Here is a 22,418-nt window from a genome sequence, read left to right as displayed (position 1 = left end):
TGAGCGTTCGGGTCTGTGCTGTTTTTCTTATAAGCTCGCTTCCATTGGTCAAGAGAATGTACTTTGTCAGAACAAAGTGATATTTCGGTTAGCATTGGTCCACAGCTGTGTTGATCATAAGGGGAGACATAATGGATCAGATAGTCAGGCACAGGGAATCGCTTGATTACATCCTACACCGTCAGGTACGATGATGCACAATCAGCCAAACCATCGACATCGCATTCCACTATCTGATCCATTTGGCCACGTCTCACGGCATGTTAATTTTCCACAACAGGTCTTCAAGGGAGTATTAATCACATAATGTGAATATTTAGCTATTTATTTCGTCACCAAAATATCAAATACCCTCTGACAATTCATTATTTGCAAACAATCATATTAAAAACACTAATATCTCAAATGCACCACACACATACTGAAAAATGAGTGTAACATAACAATTCAGAAATACAAAAATCGTATTGCTTAAAAAATCGCTGTTGCTCACTCGGGGGGAAATTTCAGAAGTGTCATGCGATACTTATTCCTCGGCTAATTATTTTAGGGTTCGTCTCGGTCCGAAGGAGGAATCTGTCCTACTATTGATTGAGGATAAAAAGCATCCATTCTAATAGTATGGATCTGTTTACAACTCTTAACGTAATTGCTTTCCCCACATAGCTTACTTCCTGATTATTCTATATTTTTTCTACAGAAACAGAGAGTGTGTGGATTAAAATTTACCGTCGCATTATTTCAGCCATATAGCGATCAGAAACAAATACATCTGCTGAATGAGGTGCTCCCAGATCAGTGACAACGCAGAATCGACGCAGACATGACATCCTTGACAAACCTGCTGTATACCATCGTGTGTTTCCACCTTTCCTTCTTGGAGGTAACAGGTACGCAATAGGCTATGTTTTTGCTCTCAATTTGAATATGTAATGTTACTCAGAAATTAGAGGTTTTATAAAGCTTCAACGTAACCTCTATGTTGATGAATGGTTTGTTGCTTAACGCCGCACTCCGCAATATTTCAGCTATATTACAGCGGTCTTAAATAATCGAGGCTGGACCAGAAAATCCAGTGAACAACATCATTCGCATCGACCTACCAATGTGCGAGTTTAGCCTCAATTTTGTCATTGATATATTTTCCCGTAAAGAACAAGCCTCTTTCTCAAGTGCGACCTACATTCATCAAAGATAGTTTGCTAATAGACGACAGATTCACTCTCTAGTCTCTGCCAACTGGATCGACAGAGGTCTTTTCAAAAACTACACTGTTATATTTGTTTTTGATTGTTCCATGGTACGAAATATATTCACTGAATAGTAATGGGTGATATGGTTTATTAATTTCATGATTAGGACCATCTTTGATAAATTTTCCAATCGTAGTTACCTGACAGGGTCTGCATGGGCTAGTGAGTTGGGTTTAACGCCGATTTTAACAGTACTCCAGTTAAACCTTGACAAATTTCCAGCGGTGTCATTTGGAAGTCGCATGATGACGATAAACAGTGAGTATGGTATTCCAAGTAGGTGCCAGACAATAGCAATTTATCCCTGGTTGAGCATAAGGTAGAATCCAAATGGAATAATCCACAAAAGTACCAATGACATTCTGCTACAGTTTGAGCCAATAGTTTACTGATAGAGGCAACGTGACTAAAAATCTTGACTACTTCCGATGCTGTGAAGGGTTACTATTCCTAATCATAACTTACAAACCAATACATATTTGAGATTTGAGATGTATGCTCAGTGTGATCACATTGCCAAACTGTGTCCATACAGCTTTAGACAGAAGGAAATAAATGTCACACCCCAAAACCTGTAAACCATCTATTTAGACCCCCACACATTAGACCCTCAATGACATGTCAGTCAAGACAAATTGAAACAAATGGTGTTGAACTGACGTAAAGTAACATATCTGTTAGTGGAATGTGATGCTATCAGTAAGGTGTGTGACTTCTTCGTCACTACGAGGGGGGGGGGGGGGGGGGGGGGGGGGGTTCTTGGGATGTTATTTATCCAAATAAAACATGTTTACAGTTGTAGCTCCACCTATTTTCAGATGGATTTAGGAAGCTTTATGATCAGTGATTGCAGGAAACGTGGTAATTAGTCCCTCCTCTTCATGAGACAGATGAAACCCGTACTTTTGTGAATGACTTTTACCACGGAAGAGAACATTTTGATGTCACGTGACTTCAACAAACATGTTCTCAATCTATACAGTGTATGGATGGGTTTTATGTTGGTATTATTTTCACACATTGACATATGTGGACATGTGAAATATATGAATGCATAACATGTTTGTATAGGAATTGTAATAAAAAGAGGTAGGATACAGCCCAGGATTTGTGGCTTCCTGTGACAGGGATTGTGACGTCACTATGGGGCTTGCTTTTAGCATGGAATATATTTATAAGCTGTGTGGAATCGAGGCTTAGTGTCCATCTGTAAGCGCTAACATTGGCTGATTGAGGTCGGGAGACCTTGACGGTCAGTCCATGACGTTGACTCCCGCATTCTGAAGGAAATTCCTTGTCAAAATTACTGTGTGGGGTCTGGCATTATCGTGTTGGAAGATCAAACCGGGTCCATGTGCTGCCATAAAAGGAAGAAGTTCTGGTGCCAGTACCTGGTCGTGGTAAGCAGCAGCGTTGAGGTTGCCACGGATGACAAGAAGCCTGGAACGTGCATTGCCACAGAAAGCACACCACACCATGACACTTCCGCCTCGAAATCTGTCAACTTCCTGTACACAACACTGGGCGTAACGTTCATGACAGCGCCTCCAAACCCTCGCCCTACCATCAGCAAATCGGGATTCATCACTGAAGACGACTTGATTCCAATTCCTCTGAGTCCATCGTACACTACTGCCTAAAAGTTCATTCACGCATGTGACACGTGTGCCACGCGTGTAACACGGGACCGGGTTCCTGTTGAATTTGACAAAATTATCAAATGAATAGTGAGATAAAACAAAACAGTGAGATGTGAAATTTGAGTTAATGAGCGGCCATTGAGCTGTGTTCACCAGACCGTAAATACAAGGTCGGCCCGTCTTAATTAGTGTTCGGTTGTTAGACTTTTATGGCAAGAATCATTCCACTAGGGTCCCGTCTAGCCATTGTGGCTAGCCGACAGTAGAACAGTAGTGAATTTAGATGCGAGTTTATTGCTAGGGGAACCCCCGTGTTGACACGATTGTCGCGGGTTGGTAAATGTTCGCCATTAAGAAAATGATTGTTTGTGGATTGCGAACATATTCATTTGCCCACACGAGTCATTCCATTTGATTGCAAATATAACGTTTTTCGTTCGCCAAATTTATGCTTTAGACAGTACAATTATGATATAGCCGTCACCACTACTAATGTCTCATTATTTCACGTAGACATATGTCCCATTTCCCAACACCCCACTTTCTGTTTTGTATTTTGAAAGAATAAATAAAAGAAGGTTTTGTGTGGGACACTTTTATACTAATTATAAGAGGATGTTGTAAATGAATATGAACAGCCATGCTGTCTGACTGTTGATAGAATTTGAGATCTTCACAATCACCGGGTGTGACCATGTAGACAGAATCTCGTTAGGGTTTGTGATTTTTACATTTGCCCAATGACCATAGTGAGTTTTGCTGGGGATACCAAACGTAACAGTTTATTATTAGAGGTTGTAAGTACCTATACCACGTAGATAGGATATCTTTAAGATTTTAATCCTTCTTTGAGAGGCATTTAGAAGTTGGAGTACTACGTTAGGATAAGATTTATGGGTGACTTTAATCCTTTCTTTCTCTGTGGGTAATCCTTTCACGTTGATTGGAGGAAGTCACTCAACCAGGTCATGACAGGTCGTGAGTTTACTCACTAACTACTGTGAGCGTTTTTGGCATAACATCTTTTCTTGTATAAACATAGAAACGATGCTCACTCACTCACTGTTAATCTTCTGCAGTTTGCTGGCAAAGTGGGGATAAACCTCAGTGTCAAAGACGATCAAACTTAGTTCGAATCCTTGTTTATATGTGACATCTCCCAAATGGGGACATTTTCATAAACTTGGCAAGTGATGATGAATTTTAATATTAATATTATTATAGTTTATGAAATTGTTAATCAAACTTTAATAAAATTGTGCTTCACTCTCACGAAAAATATATTGTCTGTGAGTAAATTAATATGTCACGTTTCATCGGCATTTTTCAGTGATATTGGGACTACATGAAACATGGCTGGTTTTACATTTCTGATACAGGTGCTTGACTGACTGATCATGAGTAGTTCATGATCAATTAGATATGTTTAAATCAGTCAAGTTTGCAACAATAGATGAATAAGTTGATACATTTGGACCGCAGTTACCGATTAACAACTTAAGACATAGAGACAGGGAGGAGATATATAACCAAACCTATGGTCCTGTTGAGACAGTTGACAGTTAGAACGTTGGATTAAATGACAGTAACTAATTTGAACATTCCCCAGTAATATCATAAAATACATCATAACTCATAACAGTCCGAGAAACAGCTTCCAGCCATATACTAGTATTGAAGGGACAATCGCTTTTGACAGTTTAAAAATAAACTCACCTTAAGGTGCTTGGCAAGTCAAAACTGACCTCCCTGAATATGTTTTTTAGGTTTGACAGCAACTATGCTTGTGGATTTCAGAGATAGACATGATTTGTTAGCTAGATGTTATTTCAATAAGCGAAAATGTCTTAAAAGTCCACAGTTTGTTTAATAGTACAAAAAGTGTGTACGTAAAGTACGTAACTTACATATATTTATGTATGACCAGAACAGCAAATAAAGTTCTGGTAGATAGGTACCTCGGAGATTAAACGTGCGCTTTCCAACTTAAGCCTATCTCGCACACGGGGAAGCACTTATACTATAAGGGTAAAAAAGCGTAAATATTACATAAAGAAGTTTTCTATATATATATTTGTGGATATGAAGCATTCTAGTTAATTGTGGATACACTTGGCAGACAGAATTGTGTTTATTTCCAGGCCATCCTGATCGTCGTTTACTACTATAAAGTGTATGTTTTGAGGCAAGATCAAAGGCGCCGCCAGCATTTATTAGATAACAGACGGGGTCGTCCGTTTCGCTTTAAACAACCACCCCACCCTGTCTGTAGGAGTTATATAATCGGTGCGCAAATAACTGTGTCAAGTCCACTACCGGGCTGATGCGGTGTCAGTGTCAGCGATGAACATGAATGCTCAAATTATAGACCTGTAGCACTCACAAGTTGCTTAGCCAAAATATTTGAAAAGTGTATATTCAATTCTCTGATAACAGCAAATATAACCTTAGAAATAGATTCAACATACAAACAATCAAATGTAGAACACAGACCTATGCTTAATAATAATTTCTTCTGGATATGATCAACCTGCGGAACCCTCTATCCGATGAAGTAACTAATGCTCGCTCATTAAAAGAAATCAAATCATTAATTAATCGTTCTGATGCAATTACTAATAATTTTGACTTCAAATATTTTCATAGATCATGCCAAATTGTCCACTGTCGCCTTAGGCTCGGCTGCAGTGACTTAAACGCTGATAAGTTTAGACGACATGTATCAGACATACCAGACTGCACTTGTGGATATCACCTTGAAGATGCAATTCACTTTTTCTATAACTGTCAAAAAATACGATAATATCAGAAACACTGTGTATTTCTACACACATGGGTATGGTCTAAAAATGATATTACGTGGCAGTAGTTAAGCAGTTCTACAAACATGACTCTTCTTAAATAAGTTCACGACATCATTGTCAAAAGCAAAAGGTTTGAGTAGCTTAATTTTATGCATGTAGTAAAGGAAAACTGCATATCCTTATTTCACAGACACCACTTGCTTCAGTGTATTGGCTTCGTGTATTTCATTTGTGCATTTTGTATGTTTATGTTCATCACTCTCTTATATATATATCCAGCTGTTGTTAAGTTGTTACCTGGAGAGGTACTGCATAAGCAAGCTTTGCTTGTTTACCGATCCAGATTTCTTTTGAAATAAAAATACGTTTAAGCCAACACAGCTAACCCTAAAACACATGATTGTAAACTATTCAAAAATGGGCACTAATCTCTGGCTTCTTCTCGGGTGTCGGACTCAATCTCAAACTCATTTATTCTTAGAATAACATGACATACAATTATCTACAATTTTTATTATGTACAATTTAACAAAAAATAATAAAAATAGGATACGTGGATATTAATACAATTTACCAATTGTAATGTACACATTGTTAAGGAATTTAGATAGGCCTTTTAGATTTCTTACACTGTTAGTGGTCATAATTTTCTTAAATGTTTGGAAACTTAAGATATTGCTTATTTAAGAGTTCATATCGCCGTTGGTGAAAAGCTTCACATTGGAATAAATAATGCAATTCATCTCCCACAGCGAAAGATTCACAGAGTGGACACTGGCTGTCTTCCCTGGGAATGTTCAGCCATCGACCAGTTTCAACTGGTAATCCTTGGTTAGAAAGTTCTCTTTAATTTTGAGAGCAGTAGATATTTCGCAAATGAAGGTTGATTCTTCAGGTAATACGACCTTTGGATTTCCGCTTGGGCTTTCTAGCTGCCGTGAGTCAATTTGCTCGTTAACGCAACCGAGCGTGACAAGAGACTGGGATACCATCTGCAAGGACAGCTAAATAAGCTTACGCATTTTTGAAAACTGATTGGTTACCCGTGATCTATGAAGATTTCAACAAAGGGTGCATGGTAATTAATGTCTTCAGCCTAAACAAACAGACAAATAACGGCGAAAGCTCATCGGATGTCGTTATTTGGAAATACCCCTGATGGTTACAGTTTAATAATAAAAAAGTATCCCTGAGTGAAAGCATTTGCGGATTTCGGATTGCGTGAATGATACAATTACTACTCCCTTGTTGTCATCCACATTTTCTGGTATAACCCTACACTTGTGTATTTGTCGTAATTCACTTGCTGCTCAGTTTATGAATTTATAACATGTATACTTAGTTGTAGCACCACTCAGATTATAAAGGTTCAAATTTGGTCTTTCTTGTACCTGGGGTAATTATTCAATCTAAATCCAGGTTTGAAGTGAGGTGGAATGTGAGTTATGTGATATGCACGTGGCAGCCCAGCAAGAGATGTATGGTCAGTTGCTTTACTTGTTTTGTAAATCAACTGATCATTCCCAGACATCAAAGGATCAACAGGAAATACGTTGATTGATTAATTACTGTTATCTTGCACAGTGGATGTCAAAAGTAAGTGTTTCATGTGAAGGTAGGTTTACTAAACCTAGGGAATACACTCATATCATGGCGTGAAGTACAGATGTAAAAACAACATACTTTGTTCAAAGGGTAACCGATAATACACTGACTGGTTGTTCATTGTTATCTAACTCAATGTATGTTTTTAAGAACCGTGGACATTATAAAAATAGTTGTCACGTGGGCTTTCTCAAGCTAACTTGGCACCTATGTGAAACAATTGAAACAAACTAAGTGATCAGTTAAGAAACAAACACGGGTAATAATATTCGATACATTTAAATAACGTTTAAAAACGATATATTTCAATATTTTAATATATTTCATGTATATTCCAAATATTGTTTCCAAATAATTATTATTAAAGAATTTGATTCTCACATAGACATTTGACATCGAATAAGTATTTTTGTACAGCTGCAGACGCAATGGATATTGTTCCTTTATGTTGATACATTATAACTTTGGTAGGTTGTGATAATGATATTTGCATTTTGTTTTCATTCAGTCGCTGCAGCTTTGAACAGAATCATTCTTGTTTGGTTGGAAAGTTTTTCGATGCGCGATAGACGTTGTTTTCACAAGTATTTTCTTTTGTAAGCGTGTATATGTTACAGTCAATGTGTAAAATATGATTCACTCAGGCAATTTATTAAATATCTAAATATTTCAGTCATTTTACAAATTGACTGAATAATCCATTCATTTATTTAACCGACTGACTAAAAATGATAAAGACGACCAAAGAGCTTAAACACATCACAATATATTAATTATGCTAAGAAAAAAAGCCAAACAATACAGAACTGTACTTGGTGATGATATTAAACATAAACAAATATTTGGAATTCGTTATCATATTTATAAAGATGGACATATTTTTCAGTTAATTTGTAAAATAAACTGAATATTTAGGCGTTTAATAAATTTCCTCTGTGAAATCTGTTTACATTTTGAATGTAAACATATACACACGGTAAAATAAGCAATGTTTCAGATGAAATATTTACTTTGTGTTGCAAGTCAAAATAGTGTACACAAAGATCGCACAATTACCAAGCAAGTGACTTACCAAAACTGCATCACCATTACCGATGCTCCCCACAAATATACCTACATTTCCAAAACTGTATTTCATTTTTGTTGATCAATGTGACCATACGTCCTTCTACTTTCAATAAAAATGCGCTTACGAATGGCGAGCACAGGTCGCGAAAAAGTCTAGATTTCTGCTATATCATCCGGGTACTCACTGGGAAAATTCAGTAATGCACAGGTAACAACTACTCCCGCGGAATTGCTTTAGATCAGTGCTCCTTTGTACGTTGAATTACTATATATTGTAAAATGCCAAAATGATGTATCAAGGATCAAGTAGAAGATACATTGACCGTAGCGCTGGGAGTTTATTCAACAGACCCGTGAAAATAACACTGCTGTATCTTATTATTTATTTTAGATGACGCAGTCAAAGCTCACTTCTCCTGGCGGCCATTATCGAACGGCCAGCTAAAACACAACCCCGCGCTTACGTCCACAGGTCTCTTCCTGTAGTACGGTAATTAGTATTCTCCCTCAAGTGTATCCTCAATGATATAACCCACCCTCATTAATTACATGCTGCTCTTTTCCAGCCTCACGGCTATGGAGCTGAGGTAAAGAGTCCAAGTCATCATAAAGTAATTAGGGTCCAATAAAAACAATGCGCCGCGAAACCTCATACATATTATCCCTGAAAGTCGTACTACAGACGGTTAATGTCAAATCACAATAAAAGCATTTCAATTGCAATAACATGTTCCAGGACCATGTATTCTCTTAACACCATCGGATTTAGAAGCAATGGTCGTATAAAACAAGACAGATCTATTTAAACACAACAGTATTCATGTTATTCCCACAAAATCACATAAAGAAAGGAGACATTAGCAAATACATGTGTATTATCATTTTTCGTCAGGATAACAAAAATTTTCTCTCCTTGTTACCACCTCCAGGTTCAGCTTAAGACGGGTCCTCCTTTGGTCAAAAGTTTGTTCCCCCTCTAATGAGTGTGTCACGCGTTGCACACGAGTGGCGGACGGGGTGCACACCCGTGTGCAACGCGTTGCACACGGGTATCACACGCGTGACCAACCCGATGCACACTGGTTGCGTAACGCGTTGCCCATGCGTGTAAGGGGAATGAACTTCTAGGCAGTAGTGTAAGTGTTGCTGTGCCCACAATTGACGTTGACGTCTGTGTAATTGAGTCAGAATCGGCCCGCAGTATGGCCGTCGTGCTTGAAGGTGAGCAGTTCTCAGACGGTTTCGAACAGTTTGCGAACTCAGTCTACACCTAAACAGTTCATTTCTGGTTGATGTAGCCGTCACAAATCGGTAACGGAGTCGACGTAAGACAATCTGACGATCCTCGGCATGTGACGTCACACGTGGTCAACCTGGCCGAGGGCGATCAGCGGTGGTACCCGTTTGCTGTAGACGCGTCTGTAAATCATATACAGTCCGTCGACTACGACCTTTCGTCCTTGCGACTTCAGCTACGGACGTTCCCGTCTGCAACTTGGCCATGGCACGTTCACGTTGCACATTTGAAAGGCGTGGCATGACAAATGGCCGTAAAGACTTTTGTTTTCTTGTGTTTTTCTTTTTTGTTAATGACTGCTAACAAGTATGGCTGAAAACACGTGCGGTATTATGGCCACGTGACCAGTTGCAAGTGAAAAAACACTTTTTCCACTATAGTGCTGGGCACATGTTTTTGATTGATTCATCTGCACAAAAACGGGTGTTATCTGAAGACAATACGTGGCCATTACTGTTTAAATACACAATAAGGGCCCACAATGATAACTGGTCAAAATGTTAAAATTTTAGGATTGTGAAGTTTTTAATTTGGTTCAGTATATTTGTAAAACAATACGGTTAGTCTCATGCGTACGCACTATCGGAAGCCTTATTGTAAGTTTTCATTGGCATGTACGTATTTCGAAATATATTCTATGTTTTACAGTGCCCGTTCAGACAAATATAGCTCAAGGCAAACCAACCATTCAGTCCAGCACGTACTACAATGCTGTCTCGTCCTATGCTGTTGATGGTGTAACAGGAGGAAACTACCATACTGACCGTTGTGCAAAAACATATGGTGGCGACGTCTGGTGGAAGGTGGACCTTCTTCATGTGTACAATATTTCGAGGATCACTGTTTTCAAGAGAACAGACTTCCAGGGTAAGTTGTTAAGATTAGCAAACATTACAGTTTAGATTCCATTGAATTTGTACAACTTATCTTCAGAAAGGTTGAATGGGGGCAAAAATAAATAATATTTTGTGCATATAAAAGTAAATATAAGCAATAAAATATTTCCATAATCTTAAGAAATCTCTTCTGAAAAGAAGTCCATTTACGATTCCGACTGTTAGAAATGGACAAAATACTCTTGGTATTGAACATTTTTTAGTAGAGTGTTGCCAATATTGAGGATGATGCCGTCTTATGTTAACACTGTCATGTTATTGAGGATGAACTTCAATTAATATATAATTGTCCTCCTCATGCAAGTCGGCGGGAAATGTACATCCTAAAGACAGTTGATCATCATTATTTTTGCTTCGAAAGACTCTGGGTCAATTGGCCTTTATACAAATATATATCTGTCTGTCTGTATGACATGTGTTTATGGACCCGTGAAAATTCCGGGGTAGAATAGGTCTTCATCAACCCATACTTGCGGTAAAAGGCGACTATGCTTGTCGTAAAAGGCGACTAGCGGGATCGGGTGGTCAGGCTCGCTGACTTGGTGGATGCATGTCATCGTATCCCAAATGCGTGGATCGATGCTCATGAAGGCAATCACTGGATTGTCCGGTCCAGACTCGTTTACTTTACAGACCACCGTCATATAGCTGGACTATTGCTGACTGCGGCGTTAAACAACAAACAAACAAACAAGCATATGTTTATGAATTGCTATCAAATAATGCTGATACAATGATACTAGTTCACCACTCACAAACACACGCAACGGTAAGGCCATTTTCACCTATAAAAGCATGGGAACATATGGTACCAGTCAAAATAGGGAATTGCATCGGACATACATGTACTTTTGGTCACTGGCCAGTATTCAGATAACGACCAAACATCGGTAGGAATTCAGGTGAAACTATGCTCCAGATACATACTATGGTTGTATGAATCATATGGTGTTTTAGGTCGCCCAGATCTTTTTAAAATCGTCGGCTTTGATCTGCATCCTACACTCTGTCCTCTATCATCCCCGAAAGTCTGCGTCAACCAACTCGGCAGTTTCACAGGTCCATCAAAGACTGTGTCTTGTGAACAGGAGGTCATGGCCAGATATGTACAAGTTTCCTCCTCTACTAACATAATGATGTGTGAGATGCAGGTGTTTGGGCAGAAAATAGGTGAGGCATTTATTAATGTCATTCTGGGATATTTAAACTTCCCTTTAGACAGGACGAAATGTTTCTTTCACAAAATCGAAAGGTATTTTATTTCACTGTCAGGATCGAGACAATGAAAAATTTTAATATCAGAATAAATGTCATCTTAAAAAAGGTTTGGCCACATTGATATTTAGGTAACTATTAAGGATACTATTACCTGGGGCGTAGCTGTCTATACTACTTGTATCGCATCAATATTTCCATGACTGAGCGCCGAAGACCCGGGTTCGATTACCGACATGGGTACAATGTGTGAAGCCCATTTCTGGTGTCCCCCGCCGTGATATTGCTGGAATATTGCTAAAAGCGGCGTAAAACCATACTCACTCACTCACTCACTCCATGACTGAGCCGGAAGTTTGCTAAATGGCACAATGAGTCATTAGATATACAAGTTTGTATACGAATTGATAATTACAGGTGGATGCTTGAGGAATAAGGTACAAGTGAAAGAAGGCCACAAACTGAATGACTCCTCTATCACCGTGCTACGTGGTAATTCCTCAAGTCTCGTGGAGTGCAGCATCCACTGTTACAGACTCCACAACTGTCTGTTCTTCAACTTCAACAGACTGACTGGAGAATGTCAGACAGGAAGTGGACAGGAAACTTCCGCTTCTTCCTCGGCAGCTGACTGGGACTTCGGCACAATTTGTTAAAGGGCTGTTTGTCCTGTCTCTGCTGAATACGTTTCATATATGCCAACTGTGTATATATCTAATATGTTTTCATCTAGGCAGGATAGGTCCGTGACTTCGGAATTTTGTCAGATTTGGGACTTACTTAATCCAGCATCACACGCCTAAATGTGAAATCTCAAACATATCGATGTTATTTCTATGATTGTGTTAATATGCTCAATGACGTTATGCAAGCCATATGTTTATGAACAGATGTTCAGTAAGTCATGGAGAAACATGGTATTCAATATACAGATCTATAGAATTTCTCTATATGGACGAAATATATGCGTGTGTTCTTATGTGTACCTTGTAAACATATCTAAACACTTTCTCTGATTTGAAAGATGAATGTAGACTTTGTGACTTTGCTCAGTCAGGCCTTAGGATGTTTCAGAAAAATAAGCTGGAACTTTCACATCTACACATATTTGTATTACCGTGTTGATGTAATGGCAAAATACAAACTCTAAGTTGATCAAGGTCGAAAATTCAAGTACTGATCGATATCACTGCGATAGGTTGTCGCTCTTCGTTTCACAGCCTATTCCTAAACCTGTGTCCAAAATTGTTTACGTGATCAAATCTCCAAACTGGACCCGTTTGCCACCACAGCTTCGTTTTGGAAATGATAACGCCAGCTTCAATTCTAGGTCTCGTATCACGAAGCACATTTTTCGGTTCCAGTTGTACTTGCAAAAGTCAAGTCGATTTGTATGTTTATCTCTCTGAATATTTGACCGTCACTGAAGATAATTTATATACCAGAAGCTTGTTCACGTGAACATTATCTGATCATCGATACACCTTTATATGTAAATCTATATTTAATGAGGTTTAAAAAATAAGTGTTTCAAAGTACAATGTATGGCTACGCGTTAACTTTCTTTTCTTGATAAAACGATTAATGTAAACGTTTACCTCAAAACTTTTGTGAAAAAAACCCCGGAAATACTTGATAATCCAGGTGTTAAACTCCTCACTCGTTTATACATAGAGCACCATACCTTGCTGGTCGGTTTCACCTAAGAGTTTTAAATGGCAAAGAGCTGCTCCTCCCACATCAACCTCGCCGTGACAAGTGGGTTTGTTTAAACCTCCACCTCACACATTTACTTACTCTTATAAACCTGCTACCATTGGTCACGTTGGTGTAATGTATCATGTTTATAGCTTTGTGTCCTGCAGCCATGAATAACACATTTATCTAAACCGATTCAAACAGCTTGTGTATATTTGTCTTTTTCAAATTATTGTTTAAAACAACTATATCTCACTGACTATTGCAAAGGCTTTTGAAGGATTGACACTAGAGGGTTGTTTTACCTGTCTCTGGTAGATACCTTTCATAGATGTCAACTGTGTCATCATTTCATATGTATGTTCTGGGCAGGATAAGCCTGTGATAAAAAAAATTCACAGATTTGGGACATATCTGGCTCGACATCACACGTCTGAATGTGACCTCAAGCATATACATCAGAGTTGTCTATATAATTATGATAGTTATTATGTTCAATGACGTTATGTAGGCAATCGGTTTAAGAACAATATGTTCATTAAATTATGGACAAACATACAGACATAGAGAAATTATTGATCACTCGATTGTACGCTTTGTTTACAGACTCGTCGTATCAAGGAATCCTATAGTAGTGCTGCGTCAGGCAACACACATACACTTACTTCATTGGTCACGTTGGTGTAATGTATCATGTTTATAGCTTTGTGTCCTGCAGCCATGAATAACACATGTATCTAAACCGATTCAAACAGCTTGTGTATATTTGTCTTTTTCAAATTATTGTTTAAAACAACATCATCTCACTGACTATTGCAAAGGCTTTTGAAGGATTGACACTCTATGCTTGTAGAAATTGGTCGGTTTTGTAATAAACATTGTTTTTAAAACAACAATACACAGCCTGTTAATAATGTTTGTCATGGCGACTGTATCTCATCGAGGTCATGGATGTATGGGATTGGTGTTGATAAAAATAGATATATCATTAACAGAAGAACGAGTCAATATGCGAACATCTGTAGTAAATATAGCTTCAAGTAGCAATCTTGGACTTCAAGTGCTACTTCCATTTCTCACACACCTGTGGATGAGAAGCCCATTTCAGATAACTGGTATCAAACATGTGTGAGATCGAATTCCAGGCCCGTGATTGGCTAATCCATGGTGATGACCTGAGGTCAGATGATGACGGACTACTTTCCTGAGTGTAAGTCATTCATAAGTTGCTCGTGCTTCAGTCGAATGTTCACCTACGTCTGTATTGAACCACGTGACCGTGTAATTAATAATAATAATAATAAGCAAACTCGTTCTCGCCTGCGAGTTTGTTTGTTATTATCATTAGTTATATTATCTGTTGTGTCAACGTTATCGTTTTTTAGAGATGACACAGCGACACATATGTCCTTCTCTTCAGTACTCACTTCGAAGTCGAATGAAATTTAAAATACATCACGCAAACTAATACATATCACAGTTTTGAATTCCCCCTTCTGTTTATTATTTACTGTCATATTGCAAATTTACTGAAAGTGACTTCTGAAAATTAGGTACATCGTAAATCTCGCCAAATCTCAATTCACGGCGTTATTTACTGTGTGTTTAGAAATCTAAATATCGGATATTTACTCCCAAAAAATAAAGTAGAAAAATAACATATTAGTGATGATGGGTATCAAATCATAAATGATAATTCTGAAACGTCGCTGATAGCCTAGAACTGTTGAGAATGTTTTGGAAAATATGCATACACGAACGCCGAAGTGTACGTTCCGCCATATTGGATTCTTTTTACAAAATGCTGGTTATGAGACGCCTATTCGATCAGGTATATTTCAAACTCAACTGCTATACATGCATCCCTGAATTCCTCATACATTTTAGAAACATATGACAAATGGGCTTTGTCACCAATGCAAGTTATCTAGATGAAATCATGCGAAATAAATTAGGTGTGGAAACGAACACTGTGCATTGTAACTGTACTTGCTGAAATGTAAACACAGATTTTACACTGTGTAGCATTTAGAGGTACTTTCGTCTAATTGTTGTATACATTGGCTCGATCACGCGTTTGAGAATATTCATGGGAAAAGTAGCCTTGCACTTATTATCGAATTTCAAATATATGCATTACAATGATGTTCTAAATTCAACGGAAACCGTAAAGGTTTCCTTCCTGTGTGACGCCATGACTGACGCTAAATCACGCAAAACGACGACGGTAGTTTTCTGCATTTCTGACTAATTCTCTTTGTTGCATTGGAAAACATGACAAACCAATAACAGTATGCAGAGTTTCAGAATGTTTCTGATTACTTACGTGACACAATCTCTCAATCAACGAAAACCCTCCAAATGGTATACAATGAACAAATGTATTGCAATATATTCAGTAGGTTTACCAATCAATATAAAATTTTCCACAGCAATTACAATGGCTTTCCCCACACACACACACACACACACACACACACAATGGATGGTTGGAATAGTGCAAAATGCTGAACAAAATAATGTCACTTACATCTTGAAATGAGAGGAAGAACTGTTATTGTTTCTTGTGGTATGACGCCACACTCAGAAATATTCCAGCCATAATATGACGGCTGATTGAGTCTGGAACGGACAATCCAGTGATGGACGTCATGAACATCGATCTACGCAATTACGATACGATGACATGCATTAACCAAGTCAGCGAGCATGACCATCCGATCCCGTTAGTCGTATCCCACGACAAACATAGCCGCATTTTACGGCAAGCATGGTTTGCTGACGATCTATTGTAACCGGGATCTTCACGGGTAGAAAAGAAGAACTACATCGGGCACTAACCGTAGCTCCTGTAACCCATGTTAGACGGTAATAGGCCCCGGCGGCATTAGATGTTGACCATAATATTAGACCGTCATGACCGTCATGTAGCAGGAATATTGTCGAATGTGGCATTAACACAAGGAAAAGACACAAGCGTTTGCTCGCTTGAATCAGAGTGACCTTGGAAATCCAGCAAATGACACATGTACATCGATCTTAGCTGTGACATAGTGTTTGCGACATATGCAGGATGGTCATATAATGTTCCAGGTCGTGAAGAGTAAGTTAAGATCGAGGGCTTTGTTCAGCATCCTACGCTTTGTCCAGCATCCTACTCTTTGTCCTGCATCCTCCCCTAAAGTCTCACAGGTCCATCCAAGACTATGGCGTGTGAACAAGAGGTCATGGCCAGATATGTGAGAGTTTCCTCCACTACCTACATGACCCTGTGTGAGATACAAGTGTTTGGACAGAACGTAGGTGAGGCATTCATTTATTAATGAGGCTCTTGGATGTTCCAACTTCCCTTAAAGTTATGAAGACCGAAGCCAAGGATTTCTTTCTATTAGAAAGTTACAGTATTGTGTGTTCTTACAATGACACATGATCGAGACAACAGAGAGTCATTAGAAGCTCGTAAACGTGAGAATTCTGTGCTTCGTTAAAAGAGACCTTGAAATGGCATCATTTCCGAAATGACGCCATGGTGGCAAACAGGTCCAGAATGGAGATTAGACACAATGTATTTTTTAGGATGACGTTATAGTAATAAAGTAATTAAGTTCATAGGAAGTAGTTTTTCCACTGATTTGAAATGTTGGCAGGTTAACAATCAGAAGGAGGTTTCATCTCCTGGATGGATAGCGTCTCTTCTATAAGTCATTAAGACCTTCCGATTTCGGTGACTTCAATATCACCGCTACACTGCTTCCTAAGATATCTGTGTAACTTGTCATGCTCTAGGTACATGTATGACAACTGATTATGGAGAACGTCATCAAGGAATACTTGATACGTAGAATTTAGGATGAAGTTAAAGTTATTATATATAGTGATGATACCAAGCAGTTTTTCATTTGGCACACCACTAATGTGAAATGTTGGCAGGTTAACAGTATCCTGATTGCGTCTATTCTATAAGTCATAAAGACCAAAACGATAACAGTGACTTCAATGTCACCGCTACACTGCTTCTCGAGATATTCGTGTAACTTGTCATGGTCTTGGCACGACAACTGATTTTGGAGTAAGGAGCAAGGAGTACTTGCTACAATTGAACATATTCCCAATATAATTAACTGTATGTAACTCATCAATACCATCAGGTAATTATTATAAGGATTTTGAAACTGTATTGATGTCTACCATTGACAGTGTTTACAGTGTTCCAATCATCCGCCGTGGTAAAGCTGGAATATTGATGATAGCAGGGCAAACCAAGCTGAACAAATTAGGCAATATCAAGCAACTATATAATGGCGACCAGTAAATAATTAAGTCTGCATCAGGTAAACCTGACTGAAGAGGTCAAACACAAATGCCCTAATAATATGACCTTTACAATACTGAAAACAAACTTATTTCACCTTGGCTGACGTAACTTGTTTTCAATGAAGCCCATCGCAACGGTAGTGAGCAGTAAGTTAATACATGATACCGACCAGCTCGAAGAATAGATTTTTATTATGCCTTTAAGCAAACACACAACACGACAGGTAAGTCATCTGAACATAACAAGTACACAATAAAACAAAAGGTCAAGAAAATAACCAGCCTCCATTTTCCACGGAAAAAGATTCCACTGAGCGTAAAAAGTAAGTATGTATAAAGTTGACACCAGGTTTTCAGGGACTTTGTACGTATGTCCTGCCCTGCCGAAAGCACCCGCCCCTCACTCACACAATATGCACAAAAAAAGTAAATATATGATTGTTGCCTGGCGCCGCACAGCAGTATTCGTTGATGCGACGATGGCACGTAAACAAACCAGGCAATCGAGTGACAAAATAATTTTTGTATGTCTGTATGTTTCTCCATAAGTAATTGAACATAAAACCTATGGCCTACATAAATTCGATGAACATAATAACAATCACAATTATATAGATACCTATGATGTGTGTGTTTGGGATTTCACATTCAGACGTGTGATGTCGAGTTAGATATGTTCCAAATCTATGAAAGTTCCAAAGTCACAAGCCTCTCCTGCCCAAAACATACATATTAGATATATACACAGTTGGCATATATGAAACGTATTCAGCAGAGACAGGACAAACACCCCTTTAACAAATTGTGCCGAAGTCCCAGTCTGCTGCCGAGGAAGAAGCGGAAGTTTCCTGACCACTTCCTGTCTGACATTCTCCAGTCAGTCTGTTGAAGTTGAAGAACAGACAGTTGTGGAGTCTGTAACAGTGGATGCTGCACTCCACGATACTTGAGACATTACCACGTAACATGGTGATAGAGGAGTCATCCAGTTTGTGGCCTTCTTGAACTTGTACCTTATTCCTCAAGCATCCTCCTGTAATTATGAATTCGTATACAAACATGTGTATCTAATGACACAGCTTGTGATTTAGTGTTATTTAACGTCAGTCACCAACATTCCAGCTCAGTCTTGAATATAAGTAAACCAGGTCCTTGCACATAAGTCACTGAAGTATACTGATTGGGTACGATGACATCGTCCAATCCGTTCCATATCTTAGCATTAGGGAATTGGGACTTATGCTCCTTTTCTGTTCAAGTGATACATGTAGTGTGTTAACAGCTACCCACAGTTAAAAGTCATGTATTATTGTAAGAATATTGTTACATTGTAACTTTCTAATAGAAACAAATCCTTGGGTTCGGTCTTCATAACGTTTAGAGAAGTTGGAACCCCCAAGAGCCCCATTAATAAATAAATTCCTCACCTATGTTCTGTCCAAACATTTGTATCTCACACAGGGTCATGCAGGTAGTGGAGGAAACTCTCACATATCTGGCCATGACCTCTTGTTCACACGCCACAGTCTTGGATGGACCTGTGAAACTGCCGAGCTGGTTGACGCAGACTTTAGGGGAGGATGCAGGACAAAGTCTAGGTTGTTGAACAAAGCCCTCGATCTTAACTTGCTCTGCACGACCTGGAACATGATATGACCATCCTGCATAAGCCGCAATCACTCTCTCACAGCTAAGGTCGATGGGCATATGATATTTGCTGGTAATACCAAGGTCACTCTAATTCAAGCGAGGATCGGTGCCGCCGGGGCCTGGCCATTGAGCTACTTCACAATAACGACTAGCATGAGGTACAGTTGAATAGGAGGCATATGAGGCGACAAGGCGAAGGAGGGGATCGGGTGGTCAAGTTCGCTGACTTGGTTGATGCATGTCATCGTATCCCAGTTGTGTAGATTAATGCTCATGATATCAATCACTTGATTGTCTTGTCGAGATTCAGTTATTTACAGACCGATGTCATGTGGCTGGAGTATTGCTGAGTGCGGCGTTAAACAACAAACAACAACAACAGTTCTCATTTCAAGAAGAAAGTGTCATTGTATTAGCGCAATGTCTTGTAGTATTCCAACATAAAAGGCGACTATGCTTGTCATAAAAGGCGACTAACGTGATCGGGTGGTCAGGCTCGCTGACTTGGCTGAAGCATGTCATCGTTTCCCAATTACGCGGGACCCGTGAAGATTCGGGGTAAAATAGGTCTTCAGCAACCCATGCTTGCCGTAAAAGGCAACTATGCTTGTCGTAAAAGGCGACTAACGGGATCGGGTGGTCAGGCTCGCTCACTTGGTTGATGCATGTCATCGATACCAATTGCGTGGATCGATGATCATGATATCAATCACTGGATTGTATGGTCCAGACTCGATTATTTACACACCGCCGTGATATAGCTGGAATATTGCTGAGTGCGGCGTTATACAACAAATAAAACAACCAATCCAACCTTATGTAGGAGATGAGGAAACTAGGAATGACATTCCCACATTCATTTAAATTAACCAAGTTCGTCTCGGTGAGAAGCGAGGGGTTTGAATGGTTGTATCACCGATCCTACATTCAAGTGAAATGTAGGTACCAAATGAAATCTCACCCGGAAAGTCTGTTCTCCTGAATACAATGACGGTTGATATATTGTAGACATGAAGCAGATCCACCAACCACCAAGTGTTGCCATCTCGTGTAAGCATGCAGTGGTCAGAAAAGAAGTTCCCCCCTGTTCTTCCGTCCACAGCATAGGAAGAGTTGCCGCCTGGGTACGTGCTAGACTGAATGGTAGGTTTACCCAAAGCTACATTTGTCACAATACTTGCTGAAATAAAATAGAAAGTTCGATCAATCCTTATATCGTTATGAAAAAAATGTTTTGGAGAAAGATGAAGTTGTAAGTAATTTCAAACGCTGGTAGGTATTTTCTTCTATTTCACATGTATATCCTTGTGCAATAAAGGTTTGAAGGTTGTATTTCTGTCGTCGTCATTGTAGTCCTCGTCGTCGCAGTTGTTTGTTTGTTTAAGTAGTTTAGTGCCAGAATGGAAAACTAAACTGTTTATTTGCACCCCGTTGTCATCGTGTAAATCAACAGAGCTAAGTCAGACCCGTGAAGATCCGGGGTAGAATAGGTCTTCAGCAACCCATGCTTGCCGTAAATGGCGACTATGCTTGTCGTAAAAGGCGACTAACGGGATCGGGTGGTCAGGCTCGCTGACTTGGTTGATGCATGTCATCGTATCCCAATTGCGTGGATCGATGATCATGATATTAATCACTTGATTGTCTGGTCCAGACGCGATTATTTACAGACCGCCGTCATATAGCTGGAATATTGCTGAGTGCGGCGTAAAACAACAAACCAACCAACCAACCCTTCGTTGACCCATGCGTATCACCTTTGTGTTACTATGATCAATCATGCCCTCTACTACTGACACACCATGAGTTGAACGGAGAATTATAAAGTGTTAAACTTCAAGTCACTTGCTATTTCGAACTGACAAGACCACACAAGTAAGACAGAACATATTTCATGTTGCTTATAAACACGCAATATTCAAGTTTGAAACCAATTACCTGATTCATATGCAGTAATTGTTTCAAAATTTCATTTCAGAATTAGTTTTGGAGTATATATCACGATGAGTCTACTTCATGTTGGAAAAACCCTACCTTTTTGTAGGTCTCGGTCATTAAATAATTTTGAAATAACTGAAATAAGCAGTCAATGCTGATTTGACCATGAATAAGAGCCGGGGGAATCTGGGATATGGAAACATGAAACATGACAGTTAACTTACCTGTTTGATATGCTCCAGGAAGGAAACATACGATGCTATACAGCATACATGTCACAGACGCCATACCACAGCCACGCTGATACTGATCTAGCATCTGAGTGAACATGATTTAATTGACAATGAAGACCAAGACCGAAATAACTGATGATGCCATATATTTTGTAATATGGATGTCAACATACAACCGAGGAACAGGATGAATGATCAAATTGATATTCACCATCCTAATGGCGGTAGGGACTGTATCAGGGACGAAAGGCAAAACTCGTATTAGATGATAATCAATAATATACATTGTACTTTCATTAAAATCTGGATAATGTGATTATAGTTAGTTTCAAATACAGGGAGGAAACTTCACGACTCACTAAGATCACCTTTGTCACATGACTATTAAAAGGAAGTTACAATGACACAAGTAGAGGTTGCTTCAGTGCATCAATTGTTCCCCGCTACTTATTGTCATACGCAGAGGAAGCAAGGTTAATTACTTATTGGTTGTTATTAATGCATTTATCTTTAGAAAGCACAATAAAAGAAACAGCGTATTTAAGGTCAGCACAAGGAAAACCAAGGCAAGAAAACACTGGAAATAACTGGAGCTGTCACGCAGAACTTGGTATATACCCACTATTAGTACCAATAATATAAAAACAAATATGTTGAAAATTTAGGCTAGATTAAACAAAACAGACTTTTGAAATAGTAAACACAAATAAATGTAATGAAGAAGAAAAAGAAGAAGCTTATTCAGTATCAAAGGCCGTATAGCCAAGATAAACTTTTGCACACGGACAGGTGGGACAACTGTTATAC

General features: G+C 39.0%; 2 protein-coding genes across 2 annotated transcripts; one reads left to right on the top strand and one right to left on the bottom strand.

Moving 5' to 3' along the window:
* The first annotated feature begins 702 nt into the window (after nucleotides 1–702).
* Nucleotides 703–14,306, top strand: LOC124114482 (fucolectin-like). Its single transcript, XM_046475061.2, has 4 exons — nucleotides 703–890; nucleotides 10,316–10,534; nucleotides 11,521–11,733; nucleotides 12,196–14,306. The coding sequence occupies exons 1-4, from the start codon at nucleotides 824–826 to the stop codon at nucleotides 12,432–12,434; spliced, it is 738 nt and encodes a 245-aa protein (XP_046331017.2). The 5' UTR covers nucleotides 703–823; the 3' UTR covers nucleotides 12,435–14,306.
* Nucleotides 14,307–17,894: 3,588 nt separating this feature from the next.
* On the bottom strand, nucleotides 17,895–21,798 carry LOC124114502 (fucolectin-like). The gene is made up of 4 exons (XM_046475107.2): nucleotides 21,603–21,798; nucleotides 20,402–20,620; nucleotides 19,218–19,430; nucleotides 17,895–18,823 (listed from the first exon to the last, which is right to left on the bottom strand). The coding sequence occupies exons 1-4, from the start codon at nucleotides 21,706–21,708 to the stop codon at nucleotides 18,585–18,587; spliced, it is 777 nt and encodes a 258-aa protein (XP_046331063.2). The 5' UTR covers nucleotides 21,709–21,798; the 3' UTR covers nucleotides 17,895–18,584.
* Between the last annotated feature and the right edge of the window lie 620 nt (nucleotides 21,799–22,418).

Source organism: Haliotis rufescens, unplaced genomic scaffold (genome assembly GCF_023055435.1).
Source record: "Haliotis rufescens isolate VD_foot unplaced genomic scaffold, xgHalRufe1.0.p SCAF_2, whole genome shotgun sequence".
In the NCBI taxonomy this organism is placed as follows: domain Eukaryota; kingdom Metazoa; phylum Mollusca; class Gastropoda; order Lepetellida; family Haliotidae; genus Haliotis; species Haliotis rufescens.
The sequence above is the reverse complement of the archived record's forward strand: the minus strand, read 5'-3'. Positions and strand labels throughout refer to the sequence as shown.